Here is a 24,430-nt window from a genome sequence, read left to right on the forward strand (position 1 = left end):
TCGGCGGCTGCCGCCTGCGGCGCGGGCCGACGCGTGCCGGTCGGTGGGCACTGGGGAGGGGCGCGACGCCCTTCCCTTTGTAGCGGCGTGGGGCGCCGCTCCTCCTCCTCCTTCCCCCCCCTTTTACCCCCCTCCCCTCCCCCAGCCCGCCACCCACCGAGGGGCGTGGAGCGGACACGCGCCCCCGGCGGGAAAGTGCTCACAAAGTTCTGCCTGTCTGGACGGGCCGGGGGCGCCCAGCCATCGGTGTGTGTGTGGGGGGGGTCCGGGTCCCCCGGTGCGCGCCTAGGGGACTCCGTGGTGCCACCCCCCTGAGCCGGGTCCGAAGGGCGGATCGATCCGCAGCAGCCCTGGCCGCCCGCCCGGGCCCGAGCTCCGGTGGACCCGACCTCATCCATCCCTAGCCTGCGAACCTGCCCTGGTGGGTTGGATCTCCACCCACCCCCTCTCCCCCGCCAAAGGCACCGCCAGGTTTGCGAACGCTGGACCCGTTTCTGAATCCTTGGCTTTCTCTCCTGGATTTGTGCTGGGTTGGAAAAGAGTGCTTCTGGTTAAGGCTGGTATTGAAGTTCTCTTCCTCACCCCCCCACCCCACCCCCTTTTTTAATTTTAGGGAATAAAGATCTATGTCCTTTTATTGGTGCTAGTCTGCCTCCTCACCCTTTTACCCTGTTGGATTCAGACTGTGCACTGCGGCTCAGATCAGTTATTGCTGTCCCTTAGAAGTGAGATTTTTGTGAGCCATGGTGACTGGAGAAATGGGTCAGCCTAAAAAACAAGATAGGCAAGCCTGAGTCACAGATGGCTTATTTATTCAGCGCTTGGAGAGATTCTCCCATTGCAAGCGCGTGAAGTATTTGTGTTCCTTTTAACATCTACTGTAAGATTTATTTAAGAAAGGCACCTTTATTAACCTTTAATGTGTTATTAAATATTAAGTAGCAGATCAAGGAAAGGAAAAGCTGACTACATAAATCTCCCCTTGGCAAGGCGCTCTTTTAGAAAAAAAATTTGCAGGGAACGCTAACATAGCAGCTGCAAGTATTGAATATTAAATATTATTCAAGTATAGAATTTTTTTTGAAAGGAAAGGCAATCACACAGAAATCTGAGCCTGGGATCTGTTTATGCAACAATAGAAACTTGCCCATGGTAGCTAAATACAAATATGTTTCTGAAACAATAGCTCTGTTGCCAGAAATATGTCCTGATGCAGTCTAATGAATTACCTAGATAACTCCAGGACCTGCCTATTATCTTCCTGGATTTCTCCTTACCCCCCTTTCTGCTTATTGATCTCTGTTTGATCCATATTCTGGGTGGGACTCAGGGCCTTACTCTCCAAACTGATGATTTACCACATGAGTTACAATCTCCAGCCCACCTTTTCCTTTTGGTTATTTTGGAGAGAGTCGTCTGGACTTTTCTCATGGATTTGTCTCCCCAACTGGCTTCAAACAGGATCCTTCTGATCTCACACTCTTGAGTAGCTTGGATTACAGGCATGAGCCAATAGTGCCAGACTGAATAGGGCTTCTTTACTTACACAGTCAATAATGTCCATTGCAGGAAGAATTTCTGGCCCGTGTTCCCATTGATCAGGGACAAGATGTCCCTTGACACCTTGCAACAGACTATATGAAGGAAGCTTCCAGAACAGAATCCATAGGCATCTTGGGACTCTCTTTTGAGGTTTCCAGTTTTGCACACCACCCCATTAATTATATGATAGCACAGTTAATTAAAACTTAGGAATTAAAGAAAAACCTTAAGAGATGCCCAGTGGACTTTAGAAATAGTTTAACCAAGAGCAGGTAATGTGATAACAGCTTCTAAGGGGAAAGGATTAATATAATAGATTTACTGTAGTCTACTAAATGTAAGGAGATTAGTAAAACTCAAAAGTTGCTGCTCTTGTTGGACTACTTTTTAAAAATTTGCATCTAGACAGTGTGCCAGGTTTAGGGGAGTCTGCTGTGCTTTCTTTGGTTCAGGTATTGGTTTTGTTCAATAGCCATGTTTTCATTAGGGTGCTCAAGTTTTTAAATGTTAAAGCTTGGAGGACTCTTCTTTTCTACAGTTTGGCCTCTTCTTCTTCTCCTTCTCCTCCTTCTTCTCCTTCTTCTCCTTCTGTCCTGAGTCTTGAACTCAGGGCCTTGGCACTGTCCCTGAGCTTCTTTTGCTCAAAGCTAGCACTCTACCACTCACAGCACCACTCACTTCTGGCTTTTTCTGTTTGAGTGGTACTGAGGAATAGAACTAAGGGCTTCATGAATGCTAAAGCACACTTACCACTAAGCCACATTCCCAGCCCCTGGCCTCTTTATTCTTAATCAGTTTAAATAAACAACAAATAGTGAGTCTTTAGAGGAATGAGTAGGTGAAAGGCTTACCTTTCATGGATTAACTATCATGATCTAAGTCCATCTGAGGCTGGAAGTCAATGCTTAGAACATCCAACAGTAATTCCTTCAACAGCACCCTTGTGGTCTGAGGGAATTAGCTTACCCATCATTCACAACATGCATTTAGGAGTTGTCTCAACTAATATTGAGCAGAAACCACAGCCTCAGTTAAAAGAAAAATAACCAGCCAGGCACCAATAGCTTATACCCAGAGAATTAGCTACTGACATCAAAAGACTGAGGTTCAAGCCAGGCACTGGTGACTCACATCTGTAATCCTAGCTACTCAAAAGGCTGAGATCTGAAGATCACGGTTCAAAGCCAGCCTGGGTAGAAAAGTCCGTGAGACTCTTACCTCCAGTAAACCACTAGAAAACGGGAAGTGGTGCTGGGACTCAAGTGGTAGAATGCTCACCTTGAGCTGAAGTGCGCAGGGCCCGGGCCCAGAGTTCAAGCCCCACAACCCACACACACACAAAAAGTTTCAGAGCCAGTCCTGGTATGAAAATCTATGAGACTCTGGTCTCCCGTTAATCACCATAAAGAGCCAGAAGTGGAAGTGTGGTAGAACACCAGGCTTGAGTGCAGAATTAAAGGACAGCATCCAGACCCTCACTTCAATTCCCAGAAACCAGCACAAGAGGAAAAAAAAAAAAAGGAAACACCAAGTGAAATCTTCGTTTTTCACCAAAGTCTAAAAATTACTGTGTGTTCTTTTCATAGAATTTACTTCCTGGACTAAAAAGTGTTTTATGGATCATAGCAAAGTATGAATGAAATGAGATGTGTTATGTTTAATTAAAGCAGTAGTATGCTGTCCTAACAGTAGCCACTAAGTAAAAAGGCTGCCAAGAATAGGTAGGAAATAAAAATAAAACATGAATATGTAAATGACTTAGTCCTTGGGTAGATAGGGTATAACTTTAGTATTTGAGGGCTAAAACATTTAAAACAATTTTGTTTTCTCAAAAATACCTAGCATTTCACAAAATGAAACCTGGATTTTAGTTATTTGCTTATTTGTTTTTTGTACTGGGGACTGAACTCTGAGCCTCCTGCTTTTGCTAGGAGGCTCTGGATTGGAGATAAGAATCTCACTGGCTTTCCTGCTCTGGCTAGCTTGGAACCGTGATTCTCACATCTTCAGTAGGTGTGAGCCACTAGCACCCAGCCTGGAATTCTTTTAACAAAGAAATAATTGCTCTCCTTCCACCCCTAATTTGGGGGTAGGGAGGTATTGAAATAATGCTATGTGCAGTGGGTCTAACTTCATCTCTTACTGAAGTTGACTATAAGAAATTAGCTGCAGAGATTCAGCTGAATGATGCAGGAACTTGTTGCAACTCTGAATAGTTTTTTCTTTTTTTGTGCTTGTACTCAAGCTTGAACCCAGAGCCTCAGGCTCTTTCTTGCTCAACCTTCCTGCTCATGACTGGTACTCTACCAGTTGAGCCACATCTCTAGTCCTCAATAGATTTGTCTTGTCATGGGAAATTTAACAAATAATCTGCGTTACTTTTGTCTGGAATTGATCTGTTGCCAACTGTTTAAATCCGAATGGATGGGCTGGGAATATGGCTTAGTGGTAGAGTATTTGCCTAGCATGCATGAAACCCTGGGCTCAATTCCTCAGTACCACATAAACAGAAAAAGCCAGAAGTGGTGCTGTGGCTCAAGTGGTAGAGTACTAGTCTTGAGCAAAAGAAGCTCAGAGACAGTGCCTAGGCTCTGAGTTCAAGCCCCAAGACTAGCAAAAAAAAAAAATTCTGAATGAAAAGATGTGTAAACAACCCTTCCCCAAGAGATCACCTCACTGCAGAAATGTAATTTTAAATTGTCAAATGTCAGCATGGTATAGAGCTATCTTCCTTCACCTGAGACCAGTCTTCCCCAGAGCCTGGCTAAACTACAGGAAGTTTCTAAGAATAGAATACATACCATGCTGTCTGTGTTAATTACCATCAGCTTACGTGGAAAACATAAACTAGTTGAAAGTCACTTTTTAGAAACATAATCCTGGTTCATGCTTGTATAATCCTAGCTACTGAGGAGGCTGAGATCTGAGGATTGCAGTTTGAAGCCAGCCCTAGCAGGAAAGTCCATGAGATGGTAATCTCCAGTTAACCACTAAAAAGCCAACAGTGGAGCTATATAGCTCAAGTGGTAGAGCTCTAACTTTGAGCCAAAAAGTGTTCCCACAGGGACAGAATGAAGGTCCTGGATTCAAGACCCAGGATCAACACACACAAAAAAGGGAAAAAACAATCCAGTTCTATTTCAAGTTCAAGAAATACAAGAGATTGATTTGGGGGCTGGGAAGGTGGTTCAGTGATAGAGCGCTTGCCTTGCATGCATGAGGCCCTGGGTTCGATTCCTCAGCAACACATAAAAAGAAAAAAGCCGGAAGTGGCGCTGTGGCTCAAGTGGTAGAGCGCTAGCCTTGAGCTGAAGAGCTGAGGGACAGCGCCCAGGCTGAGTTCAGGCTCCATGACCTGAGGGCCCCCCCCAAAAAAGAGATTAGTTTATTATTGCATTTGAAATATATAACCACTTGAAATATATAATCACTTTTATTGATAATGTGTTTATTATCAATTCAAACAATAAAGTATATAGAAAATGAGAACTCGTGGTTAATTTGTTTCCTGAGGTATTACTTAATTCACAGTTTAATGTATGGTTAACATAGGAAAGATATGGTCACCCCCAGCCTTTTAAAAAAAGATATTGTTATTAATAAGGTGTTATACAGAGGGGTTACCATTTCATAAGTCAGGTACATACCACTTTTTGGACAATTGGGAGGGTTTGAGTTTGAGGGCTTTGAGTTTGCTAGCCTGGTCCTGTAGCTCTGTTTTGGTTGTTGTTATTGTTTCTGATTGTTATTACTGTTTTTTGTTTGTTTTTGTTTTTTGATGCTGGCCCTAGGGTTTGAACTCAGGGCCTGGTTGCTATCCTTGAGCATTTTTGCTCAATGCTAGTGCTCTATTGCTTGAGCCACAGCTCCACTCTGGCTTTTTGCTAGTTAATTGGAGATCAGACTCTCATAGGCTTTCCTTCCTGGGCTGGCCTGGAACCACAGTTCTCAGATCTCAACCTCCTGAGTACTAGGATTACAGGTGGGAGCCACCAGCATCAAATGTGGATAATTATTTTATATATTGTGTGTCTGAAGATATTTTTGCCCACCTCACACTCACATAAATCATCATTTTGATTCATGGAGTTCTGTAACAGTCATTTTCCTTTAAACATCAAGATCATTTATTATTTAATAGCACAGATGTTGTGTTTTCTGCCAACCTTTTTTACGAGCAGCTTTTTTTTTTATCTTTACTAAATTCATTCTAGAAGCTTCTTGGGTTTTAATCCTATCCTATACCCAAGTCCTTTTATCTTCTAGGGTGACCTTATCTTCTAGGTGACCTAGGTGTGCTGGTCCTGGGGCTTGAACTCAGGACCTAGGCACCATCCCTGAGCTGCTTTTTGTTCAAGACTAGGGCTCTACCACATGAGCTCCACTTCTAGCTGTTTTTTGGTGGTTAATTGGAATCTCATGGGCTTTTCTGCCCAGGCTAGTTTTGAACTGTGATCCTCAGATCTCAGTCTCCTGAGTAGCTAGGATTATAGATGTGAGCCATGGCCACTTAGCAGGATCACCTTTAGCTAAAACAAAGTGACTCAAGTAAACGTACATTTATGGAGCTTCTTAGGGACAGAAGTGTTTCCCTTCTTGCAGCTGCCTCCATCTTCCCACATCACTGGGCTCCTGCTGCTTTTGGATGCTTTAGCTTTTCTTCTCCTTCAGCATTTGACCTCGGTGGAGCACAACTATGTATCTGTCTTTGATTTGTATCACAAGGTCTCACTAATACAGGCTCCCGTGCACACCATCTATGGAAGGTGTTGCCGATAATGGGGTGGTAATTATCAAACGGCAGAAAATAGCTCCAAATTCAGTGCCATGCATCAGTGCTCGCCAAAAAGAATTGGTCTGTGTCGTGCCCTGCTGTAGGTCATGAAGCCTGGCTTCCTTATTCCTTGTTCCTTGCCCTGTTTGCGAGTGTCCTCCTAATCCTCCTCCACTTCTCCAAATGGAAGGTCAGCTCAAATGTCCATTCTTTCATAAGGCCTTCATGGCCCTGATCACCCACTGCCCTGCCTCCCCTCTCAGAAGTCCTAGAGTCCTTATCAGCTGTCTTTTCCCACAGCTTCTTTCCACCAGTGCCTCCCAATCTCCCCAACATGTGATCAGGCAGACCCCTTGTTCTGCTGCCAATGGAACTTAGAGACAAGAGAGTTGTCTAAGGTCACGTGGCTGGTAAGTGGAGAAAGTAGTTCTGCATGGCATCTGTTGAATGGTATGGATGATAGGTCCTCAAACTGGTTTTTATTGATTGATTGATTGTGGGTTGTGGGGCTTGAACTCAGGGCCTGAGTGCTGGCCAGCACTCTTTGAGCTCTTTGTGCTCAAGGCTACCACTCTACTACTTGAGCCACAGCACTACTAACACAGTTGTTAGAGAATGTAAGAGTCTCATGAGGACTTTACTGCCTGGGCTGGCTTTGAATTGCGATCCTCAGATCTCAGCCTTCTGAGTAGCTAGGATTATAGGCATGAGCCATTGGTGCCTGACAAGAAATATTTATTTACTTACTTACTCATTTATTTCTTTATGGCCAGTCCTGGGGTTTGAACTCAGGGCCTGGTCACTGTCCCTGAGCTTCTTTTGTTCAAGGCTAGCACTCTTCCACTTGAGCCACAGCGCCAATTCCAGCTTCTTTGTTCATGTGGTACTGAGGAATCAAACCCAGGGCTTCATGCATGCTAGGCAAGCACTCTACCACTAAGCCACATCTACAACCCCAGACATTTTTATTTTTATTTTTTTGTTATAAAGATAATGCATAGAATAGAAGGGTTGCAGTTATAAAAGTCAGGTAATAAGTTTTGGTTTTTTTGTTAGTCATGGGGCTTGATGCAGGTCCTGGGCATTGTCCCTGAGGTTTTTCACTCAAGGCTCTACTACTTTGAGCTACTTTGTGTCACCCAAGTAAGATTTTTACTGAAGCACACAGCAAGTGATCTCAAAATGAAGCAAGGCTGATCTTTGTTAGACTCAGAGATTCCAGGGTCCTAGGTAAACCCTAGAAAGGTTTACCTTTCTAGGCTTCCTTCTCTTTCTGCCTCTCTGTGTCAAATACTAGCAGCCCAAAGAATATTTGTTGGCTCACTTTCCAGAAAGTTCTCATTGGTGTCTTGCCAGTAAGAGGATTAGCCAGGCTTGATCAGTCAGCTACGTTGGGGGATAGGCAGGGATTGGCATGGGGTACAACCCAATCATGTGGGGCCATGACTTTGATGATGTCTGTGGTGGTATGATTTCAGTCTTGAATAACCCCCAAAGTCCCATGTGTAAAAGCTGGGCTAAGATCCTTGGGGTTGTGCTAGATTGTAAAGACTATTAGAGGTGAGATTCTTTAGGTCATTTGACATGAGAGGTTTTTTTCCTTTTAAAAAAAAGATATTTTTTATTGTAGTTATAAAGGTGATGTCCAAGGGGTTATAGTTAAATATTAGTCAGGTAATGAGTACATTCTTTTTTGGACAATGTCCTCCCTTCTTCTCTCCCGGTTTCCCCCTCCCATCCTTACCCACAAGTTGTATAGTTTATTTTCAACATAGTGTCTAAGTGAGTATCACTGCTGCATTTGTTCACCCTTTATCCCTCCATTTCTTTTTATTTTTTCCTAAGGTTTTTTTGTTGTGTTTGTTTGTTTTCCCACCTGCCAGTCCTGGGGCATGAACTCAGGGCCTAGGCACTGTCCCCGAGTTTTTTTTGCTCAAGGCTAGCACTCTACCAATTGAGCTATAGCCCTACTTCTAGCCTTTTCTGTTTATGTTTATGTGGTACTGACGAATGGAACCCAGGGCTTCATGCATGCTAGGCAAGCACTCTACCACTGAGACACATTCTCAGCCCTGTCCCTCCATTTCTGTGCCCCCCTTACCCTCCCCAAGATAGAAATAAACAAGATTAAAAAAAATAAAAACAACAACAAAGAAATAAAAAGTATTGCTTCTATTTCTTGGAGTTTGGGGTGAATCCTGGAAGGGGATTTGGGGACCTTTGTTCCCCTCTTCATTCCATTTCTCCTTGGCTTTTGGTCAGTTTTGCTCTGCCACACTCCTTGCCATAGGCTCAAAGGAGCCGGGCTAGTTCATCAGGGAATGGAACTTTCAAAAGTAGGAACCAAAATAACCCTTTTTCTATTTATAAGATAATCATCTCAGGTATTTTGTTATAGTGACAGAAAACTGGCTCACACTGTGAGTCAAAAGTAGTTAGGAACAAGGAGTTAATGAACAAGGCGGTGGACTGAGTTGCATGTCTTCCCATGTTCCCATGTGAAGCCTAAATCCCCAACGTGCTGATATTAGGAGGTGTCGGGCCTTTGAGAGACGATGATGTTGTTTATAAGTGTGAAGTTCTAACCATGGAATAACCTTGAGGAGACCCCAGCTCTGTCACCCAGCCGGGAAAAAAATCCTCACCAGAACCCTGATATTGTACCCCCAGCCTCCAGCACTGCAGCTGATGCTGTCTAAGCCATCTACCCGTCGTTGATAGTTTGGTGTTGGCAGCCTGAGATGACCAAGACACCCTCAAGACATGCCTACCAAGCTTGAACGTGTGTCCACCTGTCTACTTACATGTAGATCAAAAGCCTGAAGATAACATCTTCTCTCCAATCTTGCAATATCTGGTCCCTTGCATGCTTGGCTTAGTAAAAACCTGTTGAATGGATTATAGGTGCTCTTAATCCTCATTGCCACGTTAGCTTTGAATTTGTGGGAGTTCCTCTTGTGTGTAGAAAGGATACATGGAGGATTTTTCTGTGTCTGTTGACAAGACTGCAAGGACAGGTCCTGGGCTGAACGTTTCTTAGATGTGTATGCCCCATCATGGAACCATAAAGCTGTGTTCGAGCTCATGGTATGAGCTTTATGCTTTTGTTGTATACATGTTATGTCACTCCATCTTTATAGCAACAGATGATGAGACAGAGGCTGATCACAGCTTCAGTAACTGTCCCAGGCCCTGTTCTAGATTCGGAAGAGATGTGAATGCCCTTCTCCATGCTTGCCTTGGTGATTCCTGGTGGGAAAAAAAGATGTTCTTTTGTATAGCTAGCCTATTTGGCCATGACCTTGACTTTGTCCATAAAAATTGTTGAATTTATTCTGGCACTGGTGGCTCACGCCTGTAATCCTAGCTACTCAGGAGGCTGAGATCTGAGGATCTTGGTTCAAAGCCAGCCCAGGCTGGAAAGTCCGTGAGACTCTTTATCTCCAATAAACCACTAGAAAACCAAAAGTGGCACTGTGGCTCAAGTGGTAGAGCGCTTGACTTGAGCTGAAGAGCTGAGGGACCACACCAGGCCCAGAGTTCAAGCCCCACAACCAACAACAGCAACAAAAAATGTTCAATTTTCTTCTCTCTCTTTTTCTTCACCTCCCTGCGAAACCAGGTTCCTCTCCTGACACATGTCACAGCCACTGGTTTCTGAGTTTTCTGCCTTGGATCCAGCTATCTCACCTCATTTTCTCTATTTGAGTCTTCCACTAGGTTTTGTTGTTGTTCCTTAGTATTTTGTTGTTTTGTCTTTTTCCAAAAACCATCTATAAGCCAGACTTGTAGGAAATGTCACATCTACAAGTTGGTGGCTCAAGCCCATAATCCTAGCTACTTGGGAGGCTGAGATCTGAGGATCATGGCAAATCTGAGACTCTCACCTCAGACTAACCCACAAAAAGCCAAAAGTGGAAGTATGGTTCAATTGGCAGAGTGCCTTCTGTGAGCAGGAAAGGCCAAGTATGAGGGCTCAAGGCCCTGAGTTCAAGTCCCAGTACACACATACATGCACATACACACACTGTACAGCTCCAGCACCTCAGTCACCCCTAGGTTCCCTTCCTCCTCTAGGCCAAAGGTCTGTGTCTATATCAGAGTACTCTGGCCTTGCTGCTCTTCCTGTAGACTTTACTATAGACCCAGGCAGCCCTCGTCCTCCCTCCCTCCCAAGTAGACGCACATCTTGCCTCCTGCCTTCTTCATGAGCCTTTGCTGGGCAAACTGGGAATAGCGCCTCCCATCCCTGAAACCGAAAAAGTTTTAGTCACATACGGGACATTCCTTTAAAGAAAGAAGCAACCATCGCTTTCAGCATCAGGGTGATAGATGAATGAGGAAGTAAACCATGAAAATTTGACACGCAAGAGAGTTTAGAAATAGAATTTGAAAAGCACATCAAGTGATTCATTTTGCTGGCACACATTACTATTACTACATATAGCAAAGGTAATACAATATTGCAGTGGATCTCAGACAGGATGTTTTTGGAGGCTGTCCTCCCCCCACCCCCCACCCGGGGCTTGAATTCAAGGCCTGAGTGCTTTTTTTTGCTCAACTAGCATTTGACCGCTTGAGCCACAGTCACAGCTCTACCTTTGGCCTTTTTTGGTGATTAACTAGAGATAAAAGTTTTATGGACTTTTCTGCCTAGGCTGGCTTCAAACTGCAATTCTTAGGTCTCAGCCTCCTGAATAGCTAGAATTAAAGGTATGAACCACTAGTGCCTTTAAAAATAAATAAATAACTATCTTCCTTTAGTAAACTCAGAAAGGCCCAGAAATGAGAAAAGGTGCATGTTACCCTGTATCAGTCATCTTACCAGGAAAAAAAAAAAGTTTCTGAGCAAGGATGAAGCAAAGGTATAAAATAAGAACAACTTCACATTAATTTGGACTATGCTGAGAAATGTACTCTGCCAATTTCCCCCAGCCTTTTTGTTATTGGTACTAGGGATTAAACTCAGGGCTCACACTGGCTAGACCAGTACTCTAGTATATAAGCCACATAGGAAGCCCTCTTTGCTTTGTATTTTTCAGTTATTTTCCCTCCTGCCTCCACCTCCTGAGTAGCTAGGATTACCGAGTAGACTGCCACACCCAGCTTGTTTGTTGAAATATCACTAACTTTCTGTTTGTTCTTGCCTGTCCTCTGCTACCTGAGTAGTTGAGATTACACAGTTGTGTCACCATACCTGGACTGTTCCTTTTAGGAAAAGGAATAGTGTGTGCAGAAGTTGACTTGTTAAATGGCTGAATAATTTGTGCTTACTTAGTTTTTCAATTTTACAGAGCGATCTTAAGTAGGTACATAAAATTTGGAACAGGAGCTTACCTGATGGTTTATGCCTATAATCCCATCTACTTGAGGGAGTTGGGGGTGGCGGGGAGAAGGGGCAGGAGGGTTGGAAAGATTGTTATCCAAAACCAACATGAATAAAGGCACAAGACCATATCTGATAAGCCAACCAACAACAAAAGGACTGAGGGCATGGATCAGTTGGTAGTGCACAAGCATGAGACTGAGATCCCCCCCCCAAAAAAAAACACCCTAAAACCCATCAATTTTCTTAACTATTTTAAGTAATTCCTTTTTTCTGAGACTTTTTTGGACAACAATGACAGATCTCACTTCACAAACACTAGACTAGTTTTTGGTTAATAAATGTAGGTTAAAATGGTATTGTATTTTAATACTATGTCTTATCAGAAGTGGGTTTTTATTGTGTGTAGGCACAAAATTGATTGATAGCAGTGAATTAGTCATGGAAAGAGAATGCTATTGAGAGTAGATAATCCTTTTCCATATTCATGATGATGATGATGACATGTTGGTGATGGTGGTGGTGATGGGCACGTGACAATTGTGGTAGTGGTGGTGGTCATGGTCATTGATGGAAGCAACTCAATATTTCTGAAAAAGGATTGGCTAGACCAGACGGGGCTTATTGTCCATCCATTGCCAAGAGCTGTGGTGTTGCTCAGAGCCATGTAAATAGTGAAATTGTTGTTTGTCCCCGCAATCACCTTTACCCAGACGTTAGCCTCAGTAGCTATAGCACCTGCCGCTTTGACTCGACATGGTGTGGCTTGAACAATATTTCCCACATCAAGCCTGAAAGGAGAAAGAAGCATGAGAAGTAGGAGATGAAGCTACATAACTCATGAAGAGGCTGTTTGGTATACTGGTCTTGGGGCTTAAACTCAGGATCTGGGTGCTGTCTCTGAGCTTTTAACCATTCAAGGCTAATCCTTTACCACTTGAGCCACAGTTCCATTTCTGGCTTTTTGGTGGTTAATTGAAGATAAGAGTTTCACACTTTTCTAGTTGGGCTGTCTTTGAACCTCCAGCCTCAGATCTCAGGCTCCTGAGTGGCTAGGATTACAGGAGGGAGCTGCCATGCTCAGCTTGAATCCTCCGTTAAATTAAGACTTAAGGGAGCCATATGATAAGAGCTGGTAGAAGGCTACACTTGACTGGGTGCTGGGAAATAGGGTGAAGAAATTGATACTTGACCTGCACAGTTGAGCCACTTACAAAAATGAACCTTCATGACTTTAAGAACTGAGCTGAGCTGGGCGCTGGTGGCTCATGCCTGTAATCCTAGCTACTCAGGAGGCTGAAATCTGAGGATCTCAGTTCAAAGCCAACCCACGCAGGAAAGCCTGTGAGACTTATCTTCAAACAGCCACCAGAAAACCCGAAGTGGCACTGTGGCTTACATGATAGAACACTAACCTTGAGCTAAAGAGCTGAGAGACAGCACCCAGGCCCAGAGTTGAAGCCCCACGACCAACCAAAAAGAAACAAAAAACACTGAAAGTAAAGCCCATTAGTGAACTGGGTGGCCAGAATAACATGTCACACGGAGTGGCCTGACCAGGGATAAGGATGCCTGGTGGCCAGTCTCTGCCTTAGCCAACTTGCCCAGCTATGTTTTGAATGGTTGTTCATCTGAAGGCTAATATCATAGGATTTGCGCTGTCTTTATTATTTTTCATAAACTCATCCAAAACCTTGTATTTCCTGCCTATCAGTGGAGAGTAATTGGGCAGTTCAGCCGGTGCACCAGCCCCTGCCTGCATACATGTAGTGCACAGAAGACCTATTCTAACTTGATCACACACAAAGACTAAGTGCTCAAAGATTTTGAATAGGCAGTTCACAGAAGATCTAAGAATTTCCAATGAATACCTATGAATGATGGTCACTCAGCAGAAACGCATAAGTAAAAGGCGGTTCAGTAGAGTAATTATATAAATTCTGGATCCAACTGACTTGAGTTTTGCCATCATTAGCCATGTGACTTTCAGAGAGTTATTTAACCTATTTCCGGTTCTATAAAACAAATAATAGGACTTATATCAAATTAGTGTCATTTTACTATTTCCTTAGCTAAGGTACTTTGTACAACACCTACCACATAGGAAGTGCTCTTAAGTTCTTATACTTGGTAGTGACCTGTGAGGAGGTGGTGGTGATGATGATGTCATAGTGGTGATGTAGTATGGTGGTGGAAATGGTAGTGATGGTGATGGTAGTGATGGTGGTGGTGGTAGGAGTAGCAATGGTGATATGGTGATACTGATAATGATAGGTAGCGGTGGTGGTAGTGGTAATGAAAACAGTGGCAGTACCAGATTGTTCTCCCAGTGATTGCTTTAGTTTACATTTACCAGAGGTTTCTGAGTGTTCTCTTCCCTTACATTTTTCTAATAAATAGTATTAGACTTTGTTTGCCAAATCCCTGGCTAAATGCAGCCTCTTTTTAGAAGCTAGTTGTCTGCTAGGCCTTCTTCCCTGTGAAAGTACTTATTCAAATCCTTAGCTCAGGGGCTGAGAATGTGGCTTAGTGGTAGAGTGCTTGCTCAGCATGCATGAAATCCTGGGTTTGATTCCTCAGTACCACATAAACAAAACAAGCCAGAAGTGGTGCTGTGGCTCAAGTGGTAGAGTGCTAGCCTTGAGCAAAACGAAGCTCAAGGACAGTGTCCAGGCCCTGAGTTTAAGCCCCAGGACTGGCCAAAAAAAAAAAAAAAGATTAAAAAACAGGGCTGGGAAGGTGGATCAGTGGTAGAATGCTTGCCCTGCATACATGAGGTCCAGGGTTCATTCCTCAGCACCACATAAGTACAAAAAGCTGGAAGTGGTGCTGTGGCTCAAGTGGTGAGAGAGTGCTATTCTTGAAGAGCTGAGGGTCAGCACCCAGGCCCAGAGTTCAGGCCCCATGACAAACAAAACAAAAACAAATCCTCAGCTCATTCCTTTGTCAGCCTTTTGTCCTTATTGATTTTTTTTTTTGGTCCGGTCGTGGGGCCTGAACTCTGGGCCTGGGCGCTGTCCCTCAGCTCTTCAGCTCAAGGCTAGCACTCTACCACTAGAGCCAGAGCGCCACTTCTGACTTTTTTCTTTTTTTGCTTATGTGGTGCTGAGGAATCGAACCCAGGGCCTCATGCATGCAAGGCAAGCGCTCTGCCAGCCCCTTATTGATTTTTAAACATTGGTTTCTCATTCATCCCATTATTCATCTCATTATTGAGAGTCTTTTATGTAATAGATACTGTCTAGGGTACAGGAGCAGGAATACAATGGAAAGTCTTGTTTTATGGAACTTAGGTTCTGGCTGGAGAGAGGCAACCAGAGAGGCTAATATGCTTTAGCCAGCAAGAAGAAAATTAAGGACAGATAAGTCAGCATAGCTAATATACAATGCTGAATGGTTTTTCTGTACCAGCCACTATTTCTCTGTATTGACATTTTCTTACAATTTATTCTAATACTATCGATTGAAAACTTCATCCCTTTGTAGTTATGGAAACAGCTACATGGAGAGGTTAAATAATACTCAGTCACACTGCTGGGAAGTAAAGAAACCAGGATCAGGCCTGGTCCTAGTTAACCCCTGCAGTCCTGGCCAGGGTGTGTTGGTGCTTCTACACGAACTAGAGATAAAACATATTGGAGAGTTTTATTATCTGGATACTGATACTTGTTTCTCTGTGTTATAAATATTTTGTCTCATTGTGTAGGTGAAGAAGATGGTCTTTGGTGGTAACTGGAGATTAAAACTCAAGTCTTCACATTGCTACCAAGCACTCTACCCAGACCTTTTTGCTTTAGTTTATTTTTCAGATGGATTATTACTATTATTATTATTATGCCACTCCTGGGGATTGAACTCAAGGGTCGCAGCAGTCCTTGAGCTTTTGTACTCAAAGCTAGTACTCTACTACTTGAGCTGCAGCTCTACTTTTGACTTCTTGGTAGTTAATTGGAGATAGGAGTCTTATAGGCTTTCCTATGAGACTGGGCTGGCTTGGCTTGGAACCATGATCTTCAGATCAGCCTACTGTGTATCTAGGATTATAGGAGTGAGCCACTTTTAAAAGGTTCTAAAACACGTATCTGCTTCTGAGAACACTTATCCTCAGGATCAGAATTTCTGAATTGTTCATTGGAGGAGATATTTTCATCGAGTTGGATAGGCATTTGTCTCCATTCCAGCCACCGATTCTTTCTTTGTGTCCTGAAAGAAAGTATCTTGGGAATTGGAAACTATTGATTGTCAACTGGTTGGTGATACCATACAACAGTGATGGTCTGGGTGCTAGTCATGGTTTCTAGGAAAATATTGCAACAGTTCAAGAGTGGGCAGGATTCCCTGGTATGTGAACCAGGTAGTATGCACCTAACCCAAGGTTAAACACCAAGGAGATGTTCACATAATACTTGTTAGCTTAAAATAGTCTTCATCAGCTGGGAGCTCATGGCTCACACCTATAATCTTAGCTACTCAGGAGGCTGAGGTTGAAGATCACAGTTCGAAGCTAGCCCAGCTGGATAGTACATGAGACCCTATAATCAGTTACAAATGAAACCCACAAGTGGAGCTGTGGCTCAATGTAGTGGAGTGTTAACTTTGAGCAAAAAAGCTCAGAGACAGCACATAGACTCTGAGTTCAAGCCTTTCAACTGACCAAAATGCCATTGCTCCATATCAGAGGAAGTGCAAAACCATCATTGTCCCCAGTGTGGTTTTACCTGGCCGTGGCTGGTGTTTGTTCAGGTCCAGTCAGATATTGATGGGTATCCTCAGCCACCAGATGATTTTGGATGCCAGCATCACGACTATACAAATTTGATTCTTTGAAAATAAACAGCTCATTTTTGGGTGAGAATGCATTATTTTTAGACTACCAGGGTAATACTTGGCAAAGTGCATCTCCAGCAACAAGTACTGCTTTCTACTTTAGAACTAGGAGCAGGGAAATATGAATCTATAGCTCAAGTGCTTTGATTCTTTTTTCCCCTCTCTTTATTAGCGCTCATTACTGTGAGCCTTATTAGCATACTTTACTATATGGCATACTACTTTCTCCTGATCGCCTGCCCTCTTCTTTTAGTACAGTTTCTCAAACAGTTTCATTGTTCTATTTTCATAAATTCAGACAAACTACTTAAACCATGTTCATCTTCATTTGCCTCCCTGGTTAACCCAACCCCTTTCCAGTGGCCCCTCCGCTGTTTAACTTGACTGCCATTTTTTTGTTTGAAGCTTGTGTGAAATGCATCAAAGAGTTTCACCATAGTATTTTGGGTGTGCACATACTGTGTTTTTCGTTTGTTTGTTTGTTTATGTTACTGGGCTTGAATTTATGCCCTGGGTATTGTCCCTGAGCAGTTTTTGCTCAAGGCTAGCTCTACCACTTTTTGCCATAGTGCCATTTCCAGTTTTGTGGTGATTAATTGGAGTCTCTGAGGCTTTCGTGCAGTTTTGAACAGCAATCCTTAGATCTTAGCCTCCTGATAGGATTACAGGCGTGAGCCACCAGGACCTGGCCTATACTGTGTTGTGCAAGTGCTTGTTTCTTCAACAGTTTCTCTCTCTATGGAGCTCGAGTTTCCTATCTTGACCTTACAGAGGATGTAAGTCATCTGTCCATTTTAAACTTAATAGGGTAATAGTTCAGCCCATGAATAACTAATAGGAAGAAGAATCCCTTGATAGGCTCTGTCGAGAACTCACATAAGCTGGGACACTGCAAAACAGCCATTCTGTTGCTTCCATCGGCCAAGCCTTATTTCCCTCTCATAGGATGCAGCAGGTAGGAAGTTCAGGGACTTCCTGTAGTCGTGCAGGTACCTGGGCTCCATCATCTCGCAGAGCCTTACCTCAACTGGAGGAGGCAGGAGCTGGCACGGGAGGTGAAGACAGCAAAAAGGAAGTATCTGAGTGGCTCTCAAATACTTAAACTCCAGAGGAGCATGTCACTGCTCGGTGTCCCTGTCTGGAAGCCTCGGGGAACAGCCCTTATCACGTTGGGGGCCCTCCAGGGATAATTACGGTAACCACACATCTTGTGTGTATATATTGTTTGTGTGTGGATACTGGGACTTGAACTCAGAGCCTAGAACTCTCACTTGGCTTGAACCACAGCTCCACTTCCAGCTTTTTTTCTTGTTAAGTAGAAATAAGGGTCTCACATACTTTTCTGCCAGTCTGGCTTTGGAATCCAATCCTCTTACCTCAGCCTGCTGAAGTAGATAGGACTTAACAGGCCATAGGTGCTTTTTTTCTAAGTGATTAAGTTTACACCAGTCAGTTTTATCTACAAAGACTTTGAATCCCCCACGTTGGTGAATTTTACCCACCTTGTATTTCTTACAGAAGTCCTGGAGGGGACTTTGGAGCCAAAAAGAAAAAGAAGAAGCAGAAGAGAAAAAAGGAGAAGCCGAGTTCTGGAGGCACCAAGTCTGACTCTGCGTCGGATTCCCAGGAGATTAAAATTCATCAGCCTTCAAAAGTGAGAGCCGCTTTCCTCCCCCTGGGTGGTTTCTGATGCAGGCCAGAGGGGTTTGGGCAGCTTAGCGCCCCGTTGAGCTGATGGTGTAGTCAGGGTTTTGTTGTGACTGCGTGTTGAATGAGCTAGTAACTGGAGGTAGGTACTTATTAACATGGGAGCTTTCGTGTGTTTGTGAACACCAGTGTCCCTCCTGCCTGTCAGGGGCCATTGAGGTACTTAGACTAGTTGTCTAGTTGTAGAAGATACCTCACTGTGAGCTTTTGTTAGGTTTTGTTTTTTTGCTTTTGTTTTTTTTTTCTAAAGTTACACTGAATATTTGATGACTTGTAGTTCAGAAGATATTCACATTTTAATTTTTCTGGGTGTCTGTCTAATTACCTGCATAGCACCACACCATCTGGCAGCAGATTTCAGCGGGAGCAGCCATGGGTAAGTCTTACAATGACTTTAAATCAGACCCGTCCGCCAGGCCATTCCTCCCTGTGTTGCCAAGGGCGGGGGATGTCAGTCTCCTAGTGTTAACCTTTTAAGAAACATCCATTTTAAAGTCAACCAGATGTTATCCAGCAGGGCCCCTAGTTGGCAGATAGCCTGCTGAGCTGGGGTTTGGTGAGGCCTGGTAGGCAGATGTTCAGTGGAGCAGGTGGCAGCCACCTCGACCCTCATCCTATCCTACCCCCCTTGCCCACGCAGGCTGAGAACACAGCCCTGTGCACAAGGCTCCTGGTAAACACAAAACCCCCTTGGTGTAGGAAGGCAGAATGAAAGGGGGAAGAATTAGAAGTGTAAGGCAATGGAGATGATTCTGGTGGTTGTAGTTCCAAGTAGGCTTTCCTGGGTAGTAGGTGGTAGAAATGGCCCCAAGACCTTGAACTTGTCTCTGACTTCATTGCTCACATGCTATGCATGGCCCATTTCCTTATCTGTAAATCCCATTTCCTTTCCCCCAGCTCACAGGGCTCTCCTGAGATTAGCATGACATCATTTTCATTAAGAGAATATTATATTGTAAAAGCAAATGTGTGCCAGGTATTAATCACTATGCAGGTTTGGGGATTTCAGGGTTTTGGGCCAGTACTGAGATTTGTATTCAGAGCCTTGATACCTGACAAAGGCATTTGATCAGGAGATCATGTTCCTACAGTACTTCTTGCGGCAGTTATTTTCTGGAGAGAGATTTGTGTGTTGGGGCTAGGCCAGCTTCTGACTGTGGTAGTCCTCTTACTTGTATGTCCTTTGTTTGAAGTTTGGACCACAGGTGCACACCACACCTGTTCCTTTGATGAAGATGGGGTCTCACTAAATCTTTCCTTCCTCTCTGGGCTGGCCTCAAACTGAGATCCTCCAGATCTCTGCCTTCCAAGGGCAAATATTTTTTCTTGTCCAGAGTTCACATATTATGTCACATAAAGTAGGTCTCACGGGTAGTTTGTCCTTACCTGCTTTACATGAAAGGCCAGCAATCACTGAGAAAGAAGAAAATCACTGTTCAGATTGACTTTGTGGGAGAGAAGGAAGTGGAGTCTTCCTATTTGTTCAGCTTGGTCTCAGGTGTTTTATCCATGAGATTCCAGGGTAACTCACAAGAGGATTACTCCCCCCCCCCACAAGCTTGCAAAGATTCCCACATTCCAAACTGCTTTGTCCAGTCAGAGTGGCATCGCCTACCTGTGGGCATCTCCCTGCTTGCTCCATCACAGCTTCACCCTTCCCTCTATGGCTAGTGGCTCTTGGTTTTGCCTACCCTGGCCCTAGTAAGAAAAGAGATCCAACCAAGGTACCAGGAATCAAAGTGAACCTTCTACAGTAGACAGTTGCTTTGTTCATTTCCTTATTAGAATTAGTACCAAGTATGCAGGTTTTGGGGTTTTGTTGTTTGGTGTTTTGTGTTTTTTTTTTTTTTTTGTCAGTCATAGGGCTTGAACTCAGGGCCTGGGCACTATCCCTGAGCTTTTGTGCTCAAGGCTAGTACTCTGCCACTTTGAGCCACAGAGCCACTTCTGGTTTTCTAGGGGTTAATTGCAGATAAGAGTCTCACACAGATTTTCCTGCTTGGGCTTGCTTTGAACGATGATCCTTAGATCTCAGCCTCCTGAGTAGCTAGGATTACAGGTGTGAGCCACCAGCACCCCTCAATTTATAGTGTTTTTTTGGAGACTTTTCATCATTGTAATTTTTTTAAATCTAGGGTTCCCCCCCGCCCATAAACTTACGCCAACTCTAGATAACACCATAATTTACAGTGGACTACAGTTAGACAATAGTCTGTTCTCAGGACAAAAATAAAAAAATTGGTCTGGATTCTTTGCCTCGTGTGTGTGTGTGTGTGTGTGTGTGTGTGTGTGTGCGCGCGCGTGCGCGCGTGCATTCGTGTGTGCGTGTGCGCGCGTGTGCGCTGAGATTGAACCAGGGCCTTATGTTCTACAGGGCATGTGCTATACCACTGAGCTACACTCCAGCCCCTTACCAGACTTTTGAGCTTTTGAGTTAGAGGACATGGACATTTTCCTTGAGCATTAAATTGGGAACATAAGAGGTGAGAAGGGCCTTATTGATGTTTCACATCAACAAGGAGCAATATAGGAGACTCTCACATATGAACATAATATTCCAACATGAGAACATAGTGATAGCGACATATAATGGAGGCTAGTAAACATCTCATCTTTTCTCCCCTGCCAGAACTACTGAGGAAGACCAATGGATAAATTTAAGGGTTTGTCATAGTACTGTTGGCGTAGCTCAGTGGTGAGAGCTATTGCCTAGCATGCATGAAGCCCTGGGTTTGATCCCTAGCACTGCCAATAATAATAATAACATTATTCTTATTACAATAATTTGTCAGAGCTGAGTTTTCCTTACTACTTTGCCACTGTGGGTTTGAAAATTGTGCTTCCATAAATCTCCTTTCTGAAAGCATTTGAATAGTGAGTACTAGAATATTAATAAACGTTTGATAAATAATTATTTCATGTAGCGTGCTGGCCACACTATTTAGGTAGGATGGAAACCACTCCTCGTAGGGTTGGGATAGCCTTAGCTCCTTCAAGATGCTAATTCATGTTTGCTGCTAATTCATGTTTGGTTTTGACATATCAGTCATAGGAGATTTAACTACCCAGAAAGGAAAGTACCCTGACAAAACCAGTGTGGGCCTTGTAGATACACTTTTGGAAGCCTGGGTTCTAGTGTGTTTTTTCTTTCCTTCAGTACTATTGTTGTTTGAGCTCAGGGTTTTGAGCTTGCTAGCTAGGTGTTATATACCATTTTAGTTTTTGAAAAAAATTTCAGATAGGATCTCACACTTTTTTTTCTTTTTTTTCTTTTTTTGTCAGTCGTGGGGCTTGAACTCAGGGTCTGGGTGCTTGTCCCTGAGCTTCTTTTGCTCAAGGAGCACTTTACCACTTTGAGCCACAGAGCTACTTCTTGTTTCTGGTAGTTAATTACAGATAGTCTCACAGACTTTCCTGCCACCTCCAGCCTTTTCTATTTATGTAGTTCTGGGGAATTGAATCCAGGGGTTCATGTGTGCTAGGCAAGCTCTCTACCACTAAACCATATCACATTCCCATCCCCTCATACTTTTTTTTTTAATATTATTGGTACTGGGACTTGAATTATATTCATGTTCTCATTGGCTCTTTTGCTCAAGCCTAGTGCTTGAGCCACAGCCCCACTTTTGTCTTTTTGCAGGTTTATTGGCTATAAGAGTCGCATGGACTTTTCTGCCTGGACTGGCTTTGAACCTCAATCCTCAGATCTATCCATGAGCACTGCTGGGTCTCACTTTTGCCTGAGCCAGCTCTGAAACACAGTCCTCCTGCTTTTACCTCTTGAACATGAGCCATCACACACAAGACCCACCTGAAGTTATGGGTCTCTTAATAGATTGTATTGCTGGAGATATGAACCAAATGGTAGAAATTGTTGTTAAGAAACTAGTTACTTAAAATGTTAGAAACTCACAGGGGATTCAAGCAAAATATTCAGGACTAGGCATGGTAAATCATGGCTGGAATGCCAACTACTTGGGATAAAAGTATAACTGCAGCTCAAGTGGTAGAGCACAAGCCTAGAGTAAAACAGCTCAGGGACAGCATCCATACCCTGAGCTCAAGCCCCAGTACCAGCCCACATGCACACACACAGGTTTGAGGTTAGCCTCAGACCCCACCTAAATCAATAAGAGCTGAGTGTGGTGGCACAAGCCTGTCATCTTAACTATCTGGGAGGCATCAGTAGGAGAATCATGGTCTAGGCCTTTACCAGGCAAACTGTGAGACCTTATCCAAAGTACATACATGAAGCAAACGAGGGCTGGAGGTATAGCTCAAGTGGTTGAGCACCTGCCTAGTAAATGTGAAGCTTTGAGCTCAAGCCCTAGTACCACCAAAAATAAAACAATAAGGACAAACAAGCCCTAAGGAGTAGTGTTTACCTACTATCCATTGGTTCATGTTCCATCTCCAGCAACAAAAATAACAAAGAACCTACAGAGGCTCGTGAGCAACAAAGCTGACTCAGGACTTTGCTAAATAGCCCTGCTCTCTACTGTGTCATGGAGGTTAGCTGTCCAGGTTACATAGCCTGGCTTTCCGAGCATGGATTTCAGACTGAAAGTCAAGTGGAAGTCCAAAGTTGCTGTTTGTAAAGCTGAGGGTCGATTGTACTTTTCCTTCTTGTCCAGGGTGTATTGACCTGAAGAGCCTCGGAGCATGCTCGTGGAAGGTCAGAACCCTAAATAAAACCTTGCAGTTATTCCACATTTGAAAAAAGTCAAAAGACTTACTACAAATGTATACTAATTCAGCAGTAAGACTTACAAAGTCAGTGATTGCTGTTTTCAGTCCTAGGCTTTCTCATTTTATGTATAGCCTCATGTTCTGTGTAGTATTTCATTATTTGAGGTGAGAGAGAGAGAGAGGGAAACTGGAGAATCTCGAAGAGATGACAGGACTATTGGCTTTGAGAAGGGAAAGTTCACATTTCACCGTATTGCCCGTTTTGTAGATTACACTACATGCTCTATGTCCAGAGGGTGGCTGGCTTCTCGTGACCCATAGACTGGGGAGCCTGCGGTGGGTGGGTACAGGTGCCCAGTCCAGCCTTGCCAGAGGGGTTGTTGGCCTCTGAGCATTAGCAGGCATCCAGGACAGAAAGGTTGGGGAAGGGCTAGGTTGAGGTCTAAGAAGAAGAGGCTGGTCAGAGTTTTTTCATTTCTTAATCATTTCCTGCCCAGCTCAGTACGAAGTTCCGATTCTTTTTCTCCTTTATTTTTATTTATTTATTTATTTTTGTTTAATGTCTGTAGTTTCCATCGCAACTGCCAACCATTAACCTGACAGCGCATAGCTGGTGGCTGCCTGGCTGCTGTGAGGGCTGATGCATGCCCTGCATGTCCCTCCTCCCCGAGGTGCCCTGGGTGGGGGCTTCCGTTTACGCCAGGTGTCCGGGTTCAAGCTACAGAGTGATGCTAACCTGTGATACAGTGTGGCACAGGCTTCCAGGAGAATGGGCTCTGTTTAGGGATTGTGCATAGTCTCTGACGCAGATCCACACGTGCCTGTGCCAGGCTCCATGGTGGTGGCAGCTTCCTGATGCCTTGTGTCTCTGTCTTGCTCTTCTAGAACCCCACCCTCCCCATGCAGAAGCTGCAGGACATCCAGAGAGCAATGGAGCTGCTGTCAGTGTACCAGGGCCCCGCCAGAAGCATTGATGAGGCCACCAGGCGCAGATACCAGTTCTGGGACACACAACCAGTGCCCAAGCTCCGTAAGCTCTCCCACTTATCTTCCAAAAGCATGAGCAAGTAAAGACTTGGCTCCATTCAACATATATAGGCTGGGTGCTGGTGGCTCACACCTGGAATCCTAGCTACTCAGGTAGCCCAGATCTAAGGATCACAATTCAGAGCCAGCCTGGACAGGAAAGCCATGAGACTCTTATATCCAGTTAACTACCAAAAAAGCCAGTGGAGCTATGAATTCAGCAGTAGAGCACTCACTGTCTTTGAGCACAAGAGCTCAAGAACAGCACTCAGGACCCGAGTTCAAACTTCAGAACTGACAATCCCTTCCTTCCCCCGCCCCCCAAAAATTAAATTACATAAAAGTAATATGGTGTGTGTGTGTGTGTTCTTTTTGATCAGTACTAGGGTTTGAACTCAAGGTCTTGCCCGTGTGTGTGTGTGTGTGTGTGTGTGTGTGTGTGTGTGTGTGTGTTGTTCTTTTTGATCAGTACTAGGGTTTGAACTCAAGGTCTTGCCCGTGTGTGTGTGTGTGTGTGTGTGTGTGTGTGTGTGTGTGTG

General features: G+C 44.1%; 1 protein-coding gene across 1 annotated transcript in view; it reads left to right on the plus strand.

Annotated features, from left to right (window-relative positions):
• Positions 1-24,430, plus strand: part of Nmt2 (N-myristoyltransferase 2) — a 56,719-nt gene that overhangs the window by 18,562 nt on the left and 13,727 nt on the right. The window contains exons 2-4 of the mRNA XM_013014604.1: positions 17,415-17,424; positions 17,988-18,123; positions 23,751-23,895. Of these exons, the coding sequence (XP_012870058.1) occupies positions 17,415-17,424; positions 17,988-18,123; positions 23,751-23,895 (291 nt within the window). The remainder of the gene's footprint in view (positions 1-17,414; positions 17,425-17,987; positions 18,124-23,750; positions 23,896-24,430) is intronic.

This window comes from Dipodomys ordii, unplaced genomic scaffold, assembly GCF_000151885.1.
Source record: "Dipodomys ordii isolate 6190 unplaced genomic scaffold, Dord_2.0 Scaffold24, whole genome shotgun sequence".
NCBI classification, from domain to species: Eukaryota; Metazoa; Chordata; class Mammalia; order Rodentia; family Heteromyidae; genus Dipodomys; species Dipodomys ordii.